The 19,421-nt window shown below is 42.5% G+C and overlaps 1 protein-coding gene across 4 annotated transcripts in view; it reads left to right on the plus strand.

Moving 5' to 3' along the window:
* pcdh1b (protocadherin 1b) overlaps positions 1-19,421 on the plus strand; it is a 150,586-nt gene that overhangs the window by 97,656 nt on the left and 33,509 nt on the right. Inside the window, exon 5 of one of the 4 annotated variants that reach the window (XM_044041162.1) lies at positions 15,155-17,369. The exons of the other annotated variants lie outside the window; for them this stretch is intronic. Within the exon in view, the coding sequence (XP_043897097.1) occupies positions 15,155-15,213 (59 nt within the window). The 3' untranslated portion in view covers positions 15,214-17,369. Of the gene's footprint in view, positions 1-15,154; positions 17,370-19,421 lie in introns of those variants that run through there. 4 annotated transcript variants of the gene reach the window in all.

The following is a 19,421-nucleotide window of genomic DNA, read 5'->3' on the forward strand; positions in this document are numbered from 1 at the left end:
CATCTGTCACACACACACACACACACACACCTGTCAGTCGGACATTTTCCCAGCATGCACTGGGCGAGGCCGATGCATCATCACAGATGTTCGTAGTAAACAAACGTCAGCTGATTTTGAAGTTTAAAAATCACCGAGTTTAATGAGTTTAATTCACTAAATTTAACCTTTCTTTTCATTTTAATTCACTTTTCTCCAATAAACTGTTGTTTTTTTTACTTTAACTGTAAAAAAACTACATTTGAGAACCTTTAAAAGTCAAATATCCAAACAGTCATACATTTACCTTGAATAATGACGAGATTTATGTAAACAAGCAAAATATAGGTTAAAACACTGTGTGTGTGTGTGTGACCTGCTGTACATTTACTATATACAGTAACAACACACACACACACACAGCAGGAACATCCGTCACATGCTGTCAGGCTGCAGCATCGCTGAGGACTAAAGGTCTGGGGTCAAAGGTCACAGTGGGAGACAAGGACAGAGCCTGGGGCAGCACACACACACACACACACACACGACATGTACACGTGTGTGTGTGTGTCCCTGATGCAGTGGTCACCTCCCCTGCAGCAGAACGTTTCCTCCCCCAGAGGACGACAAACTCAACAACCTTCCTTCTCTGTCGTCCTCGTCTCACCTTTTCTCCTTTCCTACCTCCCTTTTTAACTTCTACCATGTCCTTTCCTGTTATTATCCTTCCTTCCTTCCTTCCTCCCTCACGTCCTCGTCTGTTAGCTTGTGTGGACAAGCACAGCGTCACTTTTACCTCCGTCATGGACGAACACTTCAGGTTTTTCTGCCGATTACCGTAAACAAACTCTCCCACACCAAACCCCATAGAGAAAATCAGCGATTTTAGGAGTATTTTCTACCAGTGATTCACAGGAGCTGTTGATCCACTGCTGCCTCCATCACTACGTTCACATGTGTTAGTTTGTCCATTCGGCTTTTGAAATTCTTCGTTCAGATTAAAAACAGTGACACAAAGTGACCACACGAGGCAGCAGAGGACCAGCAGCTCCTGTCTCCCCGCCAGCTTAAATCACTGGTTTTCTCTATGGGGTTTGGCGCGGGAGACGTCAGCCGTGAACTTTCCCTTTAATGTTAGTATAAGCATCTGAATATTACGTATTATTGTGTGTGTGTTTGTGTGTGTGTGTGTGTGTGTGTTGCTTCCTCTGATATTTCATTGTTCGGACAAGAAGTCAATTTTCTATTTGCAGTTCATTCTGGCAGCGATTGGTCCGGTCTGACTTGATTTGTCTTTATCAGAACCAAATCGGATCACAGACGCCGTGCGCCGACATGTCGGAGACCGCGGGGTCGTCATGGCAACCCATCGTCTTTTAAACGCTTTGGGTAGCGTGCGTGTGTGTGTGGGTGTGTGTGTGCGCGCTCATCATGAAAATCTATCCAGAGAAGAAAAGAGCGTTTCCCTCTGTGTCGGCAGCTACAACCATCACCATTCATCCCTGTCATTACAGTGTCTGAAGCTACTATTCTGTGTGTGTGTGTGTGTGTGTGTGTGTGTGCGTGCGTGTGTGTGTGTGTGAAGTGGCCTCACTTCACTCTGGGACTGAAATGAAAGCAGCAGCTCTTCTCTGCTCTCGCCGCCCCGGCGCTCACACTCGACTGACCACTGCGTTTGTGTGGACGCTGTCGTGTGTGTGTGTGTGTGTGAGTGAGCGTGCACGCCAGGCTCATTAAAGCACACACACACACACACACACAGTGTGAGTCCTGTGTTTGATGTCATCACAGTGAGTGTATGAGACGCCGTCCTCACAGTTTAGTTTCCCTTGAATATGCTAAACTCTCTCTTCTTCTTCTTCTTCTTCTTCCTGATCTGGACTCAAACACAACACAGTGTGACGTGGTTTTTCTACGCCACACAAACACACAAGGGAGTGACTTGTAAAGCATTAGTTCAGGGTGGAAGTGAATCCACCCTGAACTCTCGGACCAATCAGTACGATTTAAGATTAGAAGAAGAAGATTTTAAGTAGATTTGGGAACTATAAGTAGATGTTTGGAACTATAAGTAGATGTTTGGAACTATAAGTAGATGTTTGGACTATAAGTAGATGGTTTGGAACTATAAGTAGATGCTATAAGTAGATGTTTGGACTATAAGTATTTGAACTATAAGTAGATTTGGAACTATAAGTAGATGTTTGGGTAGAGTAAGTAGATGTTTGGACTATAAGTAGATTTGGAACTATAAGTAGATGTTTGGACTATAAGTAGAGAACTATAAGTAGATGTTTGAACTATAAGTAGATGTTTGGAACTATAAGTAGATGTTTGGACTATAAGTAGATGTTTGACTATAAGTAGATTTGGAACTATAAGTAGATGTTTTGACTATAAGTAGATGTTTGGAACTATAAGTAGATGTTTGGACTATAAGTAGATGTTTGGACTATAAGTAGATGTTTGGAACTATAAGTAGATGTTTGGAACTATAAGTAGATGTTTGGAACTATAAGTAGATGTTTGGACTATAAGTAGATGTTTGGATGTTTGGAACTATAAGTAGATGTTTGGACTATAAGTAGATGTTTGGAACTATAAGTAGACTTTATAAGTAGATGTTTGACTATAAGTAGATGTTTGGAACTATAAGTAGATGTTTGAACTATAAGTAGGAACTATAAGTAGATGTTTAGAACTATAAGTAGATGTTTGGAACTATAAGTAGATGTTTGGACTATAAGTAGATGTTTGGACTATAAGTAGATGTTTGGAACTATAAGTAGATGTTTGGACTATAAGTAGATGTTTGGAACTATAAGTAGATGTTTGGAACTATAAGTAGATGTTTGGAACTATAAGTAGGAACTGAACTATAAGTAGAGAACTATAAGTAGATTTTGAACTATAAGTAGATGTTTTGGAACTATAAGTAGATTTTGGACTATAAGTAGATGTTTATAAGTAGATTTGGAACTATAAGTAGAGATAAGTAGTGAACTATAAGTAGATGTTTGACTATAAGTAGATGTTTGGACTATAAGTAGATGTTTGGAACTATAAGTAGATGTTTGGACTATAAGTAGATGTTTGGAACTATAAGTAGAGTAGATGTTTGGAACTTGGAACTATAAGTAGAGATTTTTACTATAAGTAGAGATGAGACTATAAGTAGATTTGGAACTATAAGTAGAACTATAAGTAGATGTTTGACTATAAGTAGATGTTTGGAACTATAAGTAGATGTTTGGAACTATAAGTAGATGTTTGAACTATAAGTAGATGTTATAAGTAGATGTTTGACTATAAGTAGATGTTTGGAACTATAAGTAGAACTATAAGTAGAACTATAAGTAGAACTATAAGTAGATGTTTGGAACTATAAGTAGATGTATAAGTGGACTATAAGTAGATGTTTAAGTAGAACTATAAGTTTGTAGAACTATAAGTAGATGTTTTATAAGTAGATGTTTGGACTATAATGTTTGGTAGATGTTTGGACTATAAGTAGATGTTTGGAACTATAAGTAGATGTTTGGAACCAGGAACTGACTATAAGTAGATGTTTGGAACATAAGTAGAGTAGATGTTTGGAACTATAAGTAGATGGAAGTATAAGTAGAGTAGATGTTTGGACTATAAGTAGATGGAACTATAAGTAGATGTTTGGACTATAAGTAGATGTTTGGAACTATAAGTAGATGTTTGGACTATAAGTAGATGTTGGAACTATAAGTAGATGTTTGACTATAAGTAGATGTTGGAACTATAAGTAGATGTTTGGAACTATAAGTAGATGTTTGGACTATAAGTAGATGTTTGGAACTATAGAGGAACTATAAGTAGATGTTTGGATAGATGAACTATAAGTAGATGTTTGGACTATAAGTAGATGGAACTATAAGTAGATGTTTGGAACTATAAGTAGATGTTTGGAACTATAAGTAGATGTTTGGAACTATAAGTAGATGTTTGGAACCATAAGTAGATGTTTGGACTATAAGTAGATGTTTGGAACTATAAGTGTGCCGGCAGTCAGTTGACGTCACATGTTGGTATCTTTAATACTAACAAACACCATGTAGAAGAAACAAAAACCGAGCTAATTTGAGGTGAAACTGTACAGTGACCACATATAAGTGTATCTTAGAGTTCCACATCGGTGTGATGAAGTGCACTGAGCTCAGTGTGATAACGACCGTGTTACTGTAGCTGAAGCACAGACAGGATCGATGGAGTCGCTCTGCTTTAACCTGTCGTCCTGCGTTCTAACCAAACGTTTGTGAAGCTGCTTCACCTGCGTGGACTCGCCGCCAATCAATGAGAGCGCAGCCATTAAAGTGTTTCTGTGGACGCATGAGTCATCACACACACACACACACAGAGGAGCTGAGGAGTCAGTGCTAAAAGCATTGGGGTGGTGAAGGTTGGCATGGCGACCTCACTTAAACGAGCCCTCCTGACGTTTTATTTTGCTTTATTTTCTATTTTCGTTGTTTCCATTTCCTGTTTCTCTCTCAAACCGGAGAGCAGGATGGTTAGAGTCGGAAATCTCAAAAGGAAAGAGCAGGAGGAAAAAAATATGAAGCGAGGTACGGGGTCAGAGGTCAGCCCGTCTTCACACGCGGCGGCGTGGCGGTGGATGTGGGGTGGCAAGGTTTCTGACGTGGTTGCACAGCTCGGCTCATTGTCTGACTGCAGATCATCCACAGGCAGAGAGGAGGAGGTCACGGTCACACATGAGAGGAAGCACTTCTATCAACTTCCTGTTTCCTGTTCCCTCTCATATAAAACAGGAAGTGGACATGAATAAAAAAGTTAGCAAGAAGTAAAAAGTGTTCAAGACTCTGAATTTTCCTCTGTGATTTATTCTGTCAGCTGATAGTGAAGGCTAACAATGTAGGCTAACACTGTGAGCTAATACTATCAGTGGGTCACAGTGTATGCTCACAGTGTTAGCCTACAGTACTATGAGCTCAACTTGTCAAGTTAACTTTAAAAGCTAACACTTCTGCTACTACACTCGTCCTCATACTTCTACTCCTGCTTCTTATTTCTACTACTCATACTAGTACTTGAAGTACTTCCTTTACTACTAACCCTACTTCGATTACAAACCCTTGTACACCTTTTAGTGTCGCTACTACTTCTACTACTACCCCATTACTTACCCTACTTCTATTACTTTTACTACTACCCTACTGCTGCTGTTATTACCCCTACTTACCCGACTATTTATACTACTTCCCATACTTCAACAACTAATAACACTTATATTACTACTACTACTACTACTATACTACTCCTACTACCGTTACTTCAACTACTAACCGTGCTCCACTACTTCTATTACTAAACCAACTACTCTTACTACTACTCCTACTTCTACAACTGCTCCTACTACTACTACCCTACTACTCCTGTTATTACCCCTACTTCTACTATTTCTTTTATTACCCTTACTTTAACTAATACCACTTCTATTACTACTCCTACTACTACCCTTAGCTCTACTATTTCTACTAAGCCAAGTACTACAACCAAAACCACCACCCGCACCTCCTTTTTACTACTCCTTCTACACTTACTCCAACAACTGCCCGTACTCCTACTTATGTTCCTGTTTCTAAAATTACTACAGTTGCTAAGTATGACTAAAACAACTGTCATTACTGCAGTACTGCTTTGTCTTAAACGTGTACTTTCTCTCCGGCGATGACAGAGTTATTTTTCCGTGGTTGGTCTCCAGGAGGAGCGCTTGTTTTCTACATGTCTGTGACTCGTAATCAGGCGTCTCCTGCTTGTTCCAGAAGTCACCCTCATTTAGGGTCTTCCTCTTTCCTTGGATGCGCCCGCCCTGCAGGGGGCCCGGATAATGACTCCCACTGCCGGTGCGATTCCCAAATAACAAAGACGAATGTGACTTCACACCCGTTGTTTAAACTCATTTATGTCCTCCTGTGATTACACATCGCTGCGAGATCCACCGCGGTCCGGTTCTGACTGGCTGCGAGTTCAGTCCGTGTGTAATAGAGTGTTTGAGATAAACGTTTGGGAGCAGTGCAGCTGAAACTGATTTGCCGGGAAAGAAAAAGAAGGTATAGAGAAGAAAAAAAGGCCTGGACCTGAGAGAGAGGACACTTAAGAGGGAAAATCGACTTTGAAAAATGAGAAAGAGCGAGCGATGGGTCAGAGCTCCACCAATAAAGCAAACGAGAAAAAGAAAGAGTCAGCCTTGGCAGGAGAAACTGAGGCATTGTTCTGAGAGCTCTTCAGCCGGCGGACACATCCAGCTTCCCTCTCCACTCTCCCACAGCCATTTAACTGATTTAATTCTCCAAAATGGAGCGGCTCTGTCAGACTGATCGGGTTTTTTCCCCTCCCCTCCCGTGGCCGTCACGCTCCACTCGGCCTCTCCCGCAGTAAATCTCCTTAACAGCGACACATAAAGAAGCATCAATACAGAGGATGAGCGACGCGAAAACGCCGACAAGCAAACTAATAAAGACGCGGCGGTGCCGACAATCCCTGTCTGACGCGGCGAGCAATAAGCTAATGCTAACTGATGAAGGGCGGCTTTTACAGGGGGAGCGGCTTAACTCGGACAGGTGGCGGATATCTCGGGAGTCCGTTCATCACGGCAGAAACCTCCAATAACCGACGTGAATTACAGTCAAACGTGAAGGAATATCAGCGAGATCATCGCACGCGGGTGTAAAACTGGAAACTTTAACGTCACGTACGGACGTTTGTCACGGATCTGTACCTTCATTTATGACGATGATGACGATGAGAAAACACAGATCTTGGCAGTTGAAATCAGGAGCTGCTGCTTCTTTGTTGTTGTTGTTGTTGTTGGAACATTCAATCTTCACCAGAGGTCACGTCTCTGAGTTCAACCCTGGACGTCACACAATTCACTGTGAACCACTGAGTGAAGATAAGTGGTCTGAGGGGGGAAATAGATTTATATTCCAGCCTCTCGGCAGATTCATTTACAGCACGGAGCGTTTGTCGGAACCATTGTGTGAAGTCGTGGACGTTTATGACTCCGATAAATGGTTATTGTTATCGGCAAAAAGATTCAAGAAGGCCTTTGAAAGGTTTTGAAAATCACCCTAAATAGACATGGGTCATTGAAAGTGCCTGAATTTTGTGTAAGAAAGAGGTTAATATTTAGGTAGATTCAAAATGTTTTCCAGGGGTCCTGGAAATTGTGTTGGAATTTGAAAATTCAAGGAAGAAGGCCCTTAAAAGTTTTTGAAGCTTTCAGAATAGACATGGGTCATTGAAAGTGCTTGAATTTTGTGCAAGGTAAATGTCTCCTGCCACGTATGTGCCCTTCAGGCTTTCCAGGGGTCCTGGAAATCCTTGAATGGTTTTGAATTTGAAAAAAAATTCAAGGCAAATTTTTGAAGATTTCAAGACAGACATGGGTCATTGAAAGTGCTTGAATTTTGTGTAAGAGGGAAGTTCTTTAATCCTTGAAAGCTTTTGAATTTGAACCTTTTTTCAAGGCCCTTGAAAGTTTTACAAAATGGCCCCCAATAGACATGGACATTGAAAGTGCTTGGATTTGTGCAAGGTAAATGTATCCTACCACTAATGTGCCCTTCTGGCTTTCCAAGGGGTCCTGGAAATCCTTGAAAGTGTTTGAATTTAAAAAAAATCAAGGCCCTTGAAAGTGCTTGGATTATATGCAAGGTAAATGTCTCCTACCACTAATGTGCCCTTCAGGTTTTCCAAGGGTTTGGCAAATCCTTGAAAGTTTTTGAATTAAATTTTTTTTTCAAGGCCCTTGAAAGTTTTGGAAATTAGCGAGTGACAAAAACAAAAAAAAACCAACAACTAAGGAATTGCACTGCGGTTAAAAAAAGAGTCCAGGATAGAAGCAAAGCCGTGGATTTAAAGCATTTCCACAGTGTCTAATTCTTTCATCCCCGCGGCGCAGGACAAACCCAGCGGTCCACTCCAGCCATAAGTGGAGTCCACATGCAGCACAGTGTTTATTCCATTGTGGACGGTGTGAAAGTGGAGCCTGGAGCGGTGAAAAGAGCAGCCAGCGTTACATTATCACAGAGCTGACAGACGGACAGGCCTGTGGAGGTACTCTGCCTCCTCACTTGGCAGCTAAGTCTCGTCTTTTATGCAGCCAGACAAACACCGTCACGCAGGTACAAATGCCACTGAGGCCACATCACCCCCGTTTTTATTCCCTCTATTGTGAGCAGCTGCTGGAGACTTGGCGCGGGGAGGATGTGGAGGTTGATGCACAGCTCCTCGCTGCGTCAGGGCTGTGTTAACACGAGTCTTTATGTTCGCTCCCACTCTGCCCGGAGTCCAGAGGAAACCGGGGCCATGATGCTGGACCACAGACTCGTCAGAATCCGTCCGGGATGAGACGATACGACAGCAAACACTAATGCAGATAAACATGGTGTTTCAGATCAAACTGGGATTTCAGTTTGAAGATATGAAGCCAGGCCCGGTGACAGCAGATCTTCAGCTGGTTGACAGCCACACTGGCATTGTCCTGTGAGACGCCTTGATTAAGTTAAAGCTGCTGTCAGCGAGACACTTTATTTAAATCTGTGTTAAATGGCTCTGTATCCCGACAGCTTCTGCTAATGTGGAGCATTTGCTCAGTGTCACAGGCTCTCGTGTCGTGTTGGAGCGGAATTATGATATAGAAGTAAATATAAATATAGTTTTCTTTGTGTCCAGAGTAGAAACTACAGTAAGTTTGACAAGATTACCACGTCTGTCAGGACAAGTGTTTGTCCAAGTTTGACAAGGTTTGCAAGCCTTTCCCAAAACACACGTACGTCCAAAAAAGACTCACAAGTGCTCATCAAAGTTTGGCAACATTGGCAAAGCCTCTGTCGAGACACAATTTGGCAAGACTCGCAAGTGTACGTCAAAGATTTACGAGATTCGCGAGGTGTTTGTTAAAACTTGGTAACAATTGCCAGGTTTTTGACAACATTTGACAAGATTCACAAGTGTCTGTCAAGACTATCTGTCAGGATACAAAGGTGTCGGCCATATTCTGGCAAGACACACAAGTGTTTCTCAATCTTTGGTTTTTACTCAGCACAAACAAACTGCTCCTTCTCAGCTGATAAGTCGTTGATCTCAAAGGAACTCTTTGTTTCCCCCGTTCCCCGACACGTTATCCAGTCAAAGAGCATGAACTCCTTGTTTGGTCAGTGAAGAAATTCCAGAGTTCCTGAGGTGAAGCGAACGCTAAATGCAACAAAGGAGTAGAAGTTAGCCAAAAGATGATAATGTGTCGTCGGCCCCAAATCTACATCCTATCAACTGCACTTTACACGTGGTTACAGCCTACCAAGTTTTACCCAAAATCCTCCACATCATTCTTTTAGTTTTTTTTTTCTTTAAGTTTTCTCCTTGATTTCTTGTCGTGACGCGATTATCGTTCAGTCGACTCATGAACTGAGATGTTTACCCACTTAAGTGATTCCACTTTAATGCTTCATCTCATCTGGGAGGCGCCCCCTAGAGAGGGTGTGGAGTTATGACAGGGTGGGAGCGATGAGGCCAGATGTAAACAAATGCTGCACTGCTGCCAAAGCAGGTACAAATGTGTGAAAATATGAGGTTTAAAATAGGAAGAAAGAGCTAGACTAGGACTTGGTTCTTTACCGGGTGATCCTACCAAATTATCCTTCACACCAGGGTCCCAGGGGGGGCACTGGGTCACACCCTGGACCACTCTCACACCTACGGTCAATTTAGAGAGTCCCATTTACCTAATGCCCCAAATCTGCATGTTTTTGGACAGTGGGAGGAACCCGGAGAACCCAGGGAAGCCGGGGAACCTGGAGAAAAAAAGCGTGACCTGATCCTGTTGGTTGATTTCTGTAATTCTGTAATAATCTGCCTCCAGGATCTCAGCTGAGAAGTCACCGCCTCAGGGAAAGGCCCTGGAGAGAAGGTCCGGGAACCACCGCTGTATTTTTAAACTGTGAGGCTGTTTTTAGCGTCTCTGAAGGTTCTGTGTTTGTACCTCTGGAGTCATCTGGACGTCCTCTTATTGCACGAGCGTCCACAGCAATAAATCATCTCTATTTATAGTGGGTGTGGGTGTGTGTGAGTGCGGGCAGATGCGTATCTGCACTCTTTCAGATGACTTTGTCGACCATTTGCAGCTCATGCAAATCAGCCGTGGCTGATCTATCTCACCTGATAGACACCGTTTACAGCGGATTTGCAGTCATGAGCGCGTTGCTGCTCAGTGACCTGCCGTAGCCGTGAATGCACTTTATATTCATAGCTCTTTATTTCACTAAACAAGTCCTGGAATCAGACATGACACCTGTTTTGTTCCCGTGTTTCTTTTTTCCCTCTAATTAAGTCCAGCCTCTGTGTTCGTGCCGCAGCCTCCAGACGCATCATTCAGTGTATGATGGAGCGCTAAATGAGTTGATCAAACCTAGCGGCCGCTGGGACGGCGCTGTGCTCCGCGTACAGCGTGGCCTCGGGGTTGTTTGGTGGTTCAGCGGGGATCCGTCACAGTCCATTTCTGCTGCTCTCTCACTGACACCAACTCTTTTTTAAAGCTTTCTCCTCCTTCACGTTTCCCTCCAGGAGAGTTTCCCTCCGTCCATCTCCCCGTCAGTTGAAGTCTGGTGTGATTGTTACGACCGCGCGGCTCCACCCGCAGTTTTCTGATGTGAACGTCAGCTCCAGAGAACAGACGTAAACAGGCCGACTGTTTTCGAGCCTGAAGGCACAAACACTGTATCTCTGTCTCTGAGTTTTCCCGACACTTCCCTGACTCACACTCACTGGAAAGTATCACACAGATGAAATCCGACCAAGAGTTGGGATCAGTTTGTCAAAAGTAGGTGCGAACATGACCAGAATAACTGTGGTTCACGGTGTTGGTGAGATACTTCCTCTCAACTTTTAAAAACTAACGGAGAATCTCAAGTACGACAAATCAAAATGAGTCTAAACTCAATTTAAGAGAATTTATACCTTCACAAGTGCTTATATTTGCACACACAGCAACCTGTGATAGTCCACTTTACTTCATATTCCTCTAATAAGACTTAAAACAATGGTTTGTGTGCAAATATAAGAAATCCTTCTCTGCATGTTTTAGGCGGAACTTCCTGTTTTTCCTCGTTTTAAGGAACATTACCTTCTGAAAGTGGCTTCATTACAAGCTAGCTTTGAATATTTGTTCACTCAATTTATGGGGCTGTTTTTACAGTGTAAGTGCAGTAAAACGTGGTTAATGAACTGTAAATTAAGATTACACGAGAGTGAGAGTGAAACATGAAGGATTATCTCCCGTCTTTGAGCAGTGACCTTTGACCCCTGTCCGTGGAAACTTTGTTTTAAAGTGCGAGAGAAAACAAAAGCACTTCACACTCTCACACACACAGCAGTAAACGGCGGCTGCATACAAAGCGCTCCAGCGAGCGCAGCGTAATTGCACGACGTCCTTGAAGGAGCAGCACATATTTATCACTTTCACAGCTTTTAATGGAGCAGGAAGTTCTTCAGTATGTTTCTGCAAACGCACAGAGAAAACAACCCAGAGTGTAATTGTTGTTGAAGCCGCGGTGAGTCCACAGAGCGCCGGCACACTCACAATGTTTACGACTCGGTGCCGCGGAAACGCCGCGGAAACGCCGCCCTGCTGTCGTCCTTCTGTCTCAGGTCCGTCTGTCCCTCTGCTCGAAGAGGAAACAAACAACAGCAAACAAACACACTGTGTTTATTCTCGCGCTCCGATTCCGTTCAAGTTCACTCGTTCGCCTTGACTTCACAAACCAGAGAGCTTCTTTTATTTCTTCTCTTTCTTTCTTCTCTTTTGAAACAGAAATGTAGAAAATGTTTCACCACAGAAAATTCATTGACTCGAACAAATGAAATTAGTCGGTCGCTATTGAGGATGACATAATATCATTCTGTAGATAAGACGTCCTCTGTGTCGGTATTTAATACAGACACTAGATGCATTACAGCTCCAGGGGGCGCTACAGTGATTGAAACTTGAGTACTCAGCTGTAACGCTAAAATGAAAAACCCCTATCAGGATGACTTCCTGTTTATTTTATATCCGTACGAGAAACGCGCTCGGACGAGTTCACTCATTTACGTAGGGTGCAAAGGACGCCACAATTCAAAATGGCCGACTTCCTGTTGAGTTGAGGCCATGGTTACTGTCGACTTTTTTGTCCGCCTTGGTCTAAGACATCTTCCCACCAAGTGTGGGGAAATTCGGTGGGAATCCATTTTGCCTGTTTTCACCTTAGGGGGCGCTATAGAGCCCTTGAGCAACACACGGGTCTGGGAATTATGCCAATATAGCATTTTCACCAGACCTGACCTCCATGCTAAGTTTCAAGCATTTTTATGCACGTTAGCGCCCTCAGAAATGAGCTTCCGCCCACAAATTGTGGAAAGTGTGATTCAGGCTTTAGAATAACACCTGCAGAGGGCGCTCCAATCAAAACGTCTCACTATTAGGTCAGAAATTCTGATGATATAAATCAAGTAGAAATGTAACGTAGCACTGTGTGAGCAGGTCACGCTGGTCTCGCGGGGGCGGTGCTGTGGAAGGCTGAGGCTAAAGTTTCAGCGTGTGAGCGACTCTCAGGTGTTTCCATGGCTGTCGCCTCGGTGCTTTCAACCAGACACGCTCTTTGTCACAAGGCTGCTTCTCTCTGTGACCTCGCTAACAAGCACAGCTCCGCTCCCTCGTCTCCTCTGACCTCGTCCACGCTGTGAAGAAATAATCCAGCAGATGAAACGCCGTCATTGAGCAACACGAGTCCCCGACACCGATATTCTGCCTCTTGTTAGCGCCGACAAAAGAGAAAACGACTCGTCTGCCGACCTCCCTCACCAGAGACAGACTTTTAAAAGCTGGTTTTTCAGAATTCTTTTCAAAGAAACATGCAAATCGAAGTGTTTCTGTCTTTTCATTGATTTTATTTATTTCTTTTTTTGTGTTGAGCACTTTACTTTCATCCTCACAACAGCACAGATTCATACTTTGTGAACAGGAAAGATCGTTTGAATTGAACCGTACTTTTCCTCTAACTCTCTTTGATACGACCAAATAAAACCAGAAGAAGAAGAAGAAGGAGAGTGGGTATTATGGTCTGTATTTATACAGAGCTTTTCTAGTGCAGATGAAGCTGCTCTACCCTACAGTTTTCACCCATTCACACACTCACTCATTCACATTCACACGCTGGGAATTGAACCCACAACTAGTTGAAAGACAACTGGCCCTACCACTGAACCACTAAGCCAGCATCTTTACTTTTACTTTTACTCCTAAAGTACATTTTATATCAGAAAATGACTTAAATGAAAGTACAGTAAATGTCATAAACTTTAAGACAAACTTTTCTGTATCACTTTAAGGTTTTTATACAGGACTGTCAAACGTTCACGTCTCAAAGATGTTACAAGCTTTTTTAACAGTTTTTACCTCATAATCAGGGAAGTTATGTTGTCATCGGCGTAACCTTTGACCTTCTCTTAGCAACTTCCTGTCTACAGTTTTTGACGCATCATTCTGATTTTTTCACAATAGGTAGTTTATTACCTGAGTATGTTTCTGTTCAAGTTTGGTACGAATCCACGCACTGATGACGTCACAGCGGACCAAAGATGTCGAGAATGTAACATGTGTTTCTCTCTGACATAAGTTTAAAAAGAAGCAGGATGTGAGTAACTTGAGTTTTTATAGCTTCTATTATATAAATGAGCAAAAAAAGAAAGAAATAAACCGGGAAATATTCACATTTAAGGTTCATTTCTATAACGTGTTCAAAAACAAAGCACAGACATAAACAAAACACTTGAATCAGAAATAAATAAACATACACACCCTGTAAGAGAGTAGATTTTAAATAAACTAACCTTTTGATTTAAAGTTTTAAGACAAAATATAATAAATATGTGTCATCTTTCCAGATTCACAAAGTGTGGGGGGTTTGATCTCCAACCACGGGCTATATTTACATACGGTACCTGCCTCAGAACCGCCGCCCCCACCGCGTGGAACCTGGCTTTGATTCAGCGCTGTTGTGACCCATTTCTTACATCAATGACATCTGGAGGAAGGAGGGAGGAGGGAGTTAGGGAGGGAAGGTCGCGGGGAGGAAGCGATGATGTCTAACAAACGCGCCTGGCGGGAGGTAACCTCTGGAGCAGGTAGTGAGGCAGAGGCTCTAAACGAGGCCGACGTCCGGCTGTGAGTTTCATTATGAGCAGATGCTGTCGCGATGGGAGGAAGGAGAGAGGAGATGTGGTGGGGAGGAGGGGGGAGAGGTGTAAAAGGGAAAGAAGGGAGGAGGGGAAGCGAGGGAAGACAAAGAGGAACGAAGGAGTGAATGAAGCATAGATGAGTTGAGAGGAGAGAAGAGAAGGAGGGATTAGATTAGGACTGTAATCCCTGAAAAGTGCAGTAGCACGACCAACTCGGTGTGTGTCTGTGTGTGTGAGTATTTGTTACCTCTTGAGGACCTTGATTGTTACTGACCAAAACCTGACCAAAACCTGGTCCTAATGAGGCAGAACCTGTTTTCTGAGGAACTGGTTAAAGTTTAGGACTAAGATTTGAATTGTGGTTATGGTTAAGGTTTATGTGTGTGTGTGTGTGTGAGCTCCATACTTTACATGAAGAACACAGAGAAAAATGTATTTAAGCCACTAAATAAAAGACGTGTGTGATCAAATCTACGTTAGTTTAATTCTACAACATTGTAACAACACGTTCACGTCTTCATCTCACTGTTAGACACACTTTCCAACAGGAAACTGACATTTGTAAAGCACTCACTCTCCCACACCAAAGCCCATAGAGAAAATCAGTGACTTTAGCTGGCGGTCCTCTGCTGCCTCGTGTGGTCACTCTGTGTCACTGAGTTAAATCTGAATCATTTTTATTATATTAAGATATTTTTTGTGGCTCTGAGAAACTACATCTACATTTTTAAATTACCTCCTCTTTTTTTATTATTAAAAAACTGTCTTTTTTCTTCCGCCTGTTTTACATGACTGCTCCTTTTTTTTTTTCCTTTTTTTTCTGCTCATTGATGAGACATTTTGCATGGAATGTGTTTTTTCTGCGCTGCGTTGCCTGAGGTGTAAGACGTTCGTATCTATCCTCTTGTAGGTGGAGCGTCGTCGAGCGCCGCGCTGGAGAGGGGGGCCGGACAAAACAGACAAAACTAAAGACACAAAGAACATCTTAAGCTTCTTCTTTCTTTTTTTTTTCCTCCTCTGATTTTCCAAAAAGAAAAGTTCTTGCTCTCTGCTGCAGTTGTGAGGATTCTCCTCTTCCCTTTTTTTTGTTTCTCATCTTTGCTACAATTTTTCATGAAAACCAATTGAAACAGAAAAATCTGATGAAAGGAAAAACTTTTTTTTTGTTGGAGGAAATAAGAAGGAATTGATGGTCATTTTGTTTTTCTCTTTTTCCCGGCGGTGGATTTGTGTGGTTCTTTGTTCTCTGTGTGGACGTCACTGAAGTGGACTCACTCGTCACGACCTCAGTGGATTATCAGCTCTTCATCTTCCCGGGTCTGAGAACTCTAGCTTACACTTTGTTGTCCGAGGGTTTTTATACTCGTACGTGGATCAAACTCCTTTTCACGCTTATATCTGAGGTTTTTTTGGAGTTATTTTCGGTAGCCCTGGTGCCTGTAGTTGACGATTGACAGTCAGGGTTTTGGAGGAAGCGGTGAACGGCAGATAATCAGCCCGACCTCCTGCTCCTCCTCCTCCTCCTCCTCACAATGGCCAATAGAGACTCTGCTAGGAACTGACAGGAGCAGTTGTGGACACCTTGTTATCACTTCTTCAATCCTTTCCTCTCCTCTCACTCCAATGTTTTTATTTTATTCATTTTTCTTTGTTTGAGCCAAAGTCAGAAGAGAAACTCTGAGTCAGCGTCAAACCTGACACCTGTACCTGTCTAGCCTTAGCCTAGTTTAGCAGAAAAGACTTAGAGCAAAGGGGAAACTGCTAGTTGTCGACATAGACACTACACATTATAGAAGTGTCACTGATAAGAAGCTCAAATCTTTCTGAAAGGATTGTGATAGCTGTGAACAGGAGTGTATCGTCTGCATACACAATGACACCAATAATGTCACTTTTATTGGTTTTATTTGGAACGTATCGTTACAAGATTTCTCAGACTTTACAATATTAACATAACCATTGTGGTCAATTTAAAAAACAACACACAAAACTAAGAGCTTTTTTGGAAATCTTCTCTTGTTTGTCATTCATTTGACATGGAATTAGGACGCTTGGTAAGAAAGAAAGAAATTCTATGTAATTTTAGCCAAAGTTTGGATGTTGCTAAGCTAGCAGTTTCCCCCCCGTGATTCCAGTCTCATGGTGCATTCCATTCACAACGAACACAAAGGGATTTTTCTGTTTCGCGTTACTCACACGACTGCGATCACGCAATCAATCAATCAATCAATCAATCAATCATTTGTGTTTACTCACAAGTAACTAGAGTCAAGACAATGGGGTTGAGCACTCAAATGGGGCTAATGCTAACTAGGTTTGTAGTTCCACTTCAGTATTTGTTCTCATTTCCAGAGATAATCTCATATCCAGAACTATTGAAAATTGACAGTCGACTTTAAAGTGTAAAAAATAAACTCCCTGCTCTACGCAAAATTCTAATTTATCACAGCACTTTAAAGAAAGTAAATCCAAGTAGATCTTAGGTTTATTCTCCATTCACATTCCCATGTCCAAATAACGCAAAAGAATATTAGCTTTTACGGGAAAAAAATCCTGTCGTGTTTGTTGTCGATGCACCTTTAGGCCTTTAAATGCTAATCTCAACCGCGTTAATACGACGACAACTACAAGAAACTCAAAAATAATCAAACTGAATCATCGAGGTTCTATCTATCTATCTATCTATCTATCTATCTATCTATCTATCTATGAAAGTCACATCCGTCCATCTTTACCATTCTTTGACCTCCTGTCTTCACAGTTTGAGGACACACACACACACATATTTTAAGGAGCTTTTATGACGTCAAACTCCCGCCATCAAACGCTCATCACTGACCTGTCTGTCACTTTGCTCCGCCCACTTGTAAGCTGTGTAGGAGTGAATCAGCTGGTGGTTTAGCAGCCTGAGTGTGTGTGTGTGTGTGTGTGTGTGTGTGTGGGAACTATAACAGTCTGTTTATAAAGGATATTAAAGTTGTTGAATATTTGTAGTCATCGCTGGTTTTGCTGTAGGAGTCGCGCGGAGCGGCGCACGGCGCTGTGACCCCGCCCCCGCCGCCGCACCTGTGAATGTACTTTGTATCCAGAGGTTTTTATTACAATAAATAAGTGCTGGAACCTGACGAGACACTTTCTTCACTTCTTTACTCTCTGCATTTTACATGTTTACGAGGAGCCATGAAGTAGTTGTAGTACTAGTAGTAGTCCACTATTCATTTCATGACTCCTTTTACCTACATCTACATCTGATGCAATGGTTTCGAAGGACATATCACGTGTCTGCATGATGCAGTACTCACATGATCAGTAGGGGGCAGTGCAGAGTCTCAATAACACCAAACCACATAGAGAAAATCAATGATTTTAGGAGCTGCTGGTCCTCTGCTGCCTCGTGTGGTCACTTTGTGTCACTAAGTCAAGTCTAAATGAAGATTTTCAAAAGCCGAATTGACAAAATAAGACATTTGAACTTAGTGATGGAGGCAGCAGTGGATCAATGACTCCTGTGAACTCCTGTGTGCTGTGAAGTTAAAATCACTGGTTTTCTCTATGGGGTTTGGTGTGGGAGAGTGAGTGCTTTACATACTTCAGTTTCCTGTTGTAAAGTCTGTCTAACAGTGAGATAAAACCCTTAACTACCCCCTTTAACATCTGCACAGTTTCTCTGACATGATTGTGAATGTTTTTAAAACACAAAGACGCGCCGTTCTTCCTGCCCGCCGCTCCCCCGCGGCTCCCCTCGCCCTGTTCTCCGTCTCATTACAGTTTCCTGGTTCTCGGCCACGTGAATGATTTATTCGCCCGTGCGCCGCGGCCTCCTGCTAACGCGGCGCTCGCTAAAGTGCAGCGGTGAAGCCCGGACGAGAGCTGCCTCCTGGACACAACAGTGGAGAGCAACACCATTAAGTATTTATGCTGCATTTCGCTTACACCGTCAGTTTTTGGGTGGTAAACTATTATTAATGAACGCCGCGGCTGAGGCTAATGCATGCTGCAGAGGCCTGAAATGTCTCACTTTTTAACAAACAATACGACAACAACAACAACAAAACTGTGAGAAAAGCAACAATTCATCAATTAATAACTCAAGTGATCAGTTACCGGTTTGGTGTGTAACACAGGTACACAACCTTTTATCTGCATTTATTCACCACTGTGAGCCGTCATGACCATGCCAAACCTGGAGGTGGCAGTGTAACGGGAGTGACTATTTTGACTGAAGCTTTACGAACAGGAACATTTTCAGTTTCGTCTGAAACCATAAAACGTGGAAATATGTCGGGCGTGTCCGAGTCCGTTATATTTTAATTAAAGCCGAACCACGCGGCCTTAATTACCTCCATGATAAACAACAGCCCCCTTCTCTCTGTCTCTCTTTTCTTGTCATCAAAGCACCCACAAAGCTCGCCCATATGTACACACACACACACACACAGGGAGCCTGCGGTCGGTCTCAGCGGTGCAGCAGAACTGTGTTTATGGCTGTTAATGAAAACTGAGGCCAGAGTCCCACAATCCCAACGCTAATCACCATCCAAATCTCTGGACGAGAGAGAGAGAGAGACAGAGAGAGAGAGAGAGAGAGAGAGAGAGAGACCACAACATTCATGTCTGAACACGAAAGATTTAAAAGAAAAGTGAAAATGTGTGAGATCTATCAGCAGAAACTGGTTTGTCGCGTTTAATCGCCTTATAAATCTTTGTGGTTTCTCTTACGCTTTTAAATCAACGGGAAGCGGTCCAAAGAAAATGTTTAAAGAAACGTATAAAACTGGGAATTAACATGATTTAAAGTCTTTTTTTTAAGTTCCTCCGCCATGTTTGGAGTGAGAAAGTTGGCTGCAATCTGCATCTCGGCCACTAGACGGCACTAAAATCAACAACAACGACATCGATGGCCACATTTTCAAGGAATATTTCCCGTTCGTTACCAGTATTTTCTTGTGTTTGATTACGAGCCACAACTATCACAAATTTTCATCCGCGATTAATCCGATCTTCTTATTTTCTTACTTTTAGGGTCTGAGTATCACATGGTGCGTCGAACTGTAGTTTTTTTGACGTTATTATTTATTGTTATTTTTTGAGGCCTTTCCCATGCCCCAAAACTCACAAAACATTTTTTATCGTACCTGCATGAAAATTGGTACATATGTGTAGAAAGTCTGGGCGGA

This window comes from Solea senegalensis, linkage group LG12, assembly GCF_019176455.1.
Source record: "Solea senegalensis isolate Sse05_10M linkage group LG12, IFAPA_SoseM_1, whole genome shotgun sequence".
In the NCBI taxonomy this organism is placed as follows: Eukaryota; Metazoa; Chordata; class Actinopteri; order Pleuronectiformes; family Soleidae; genus Solea; species Solea senegalensis.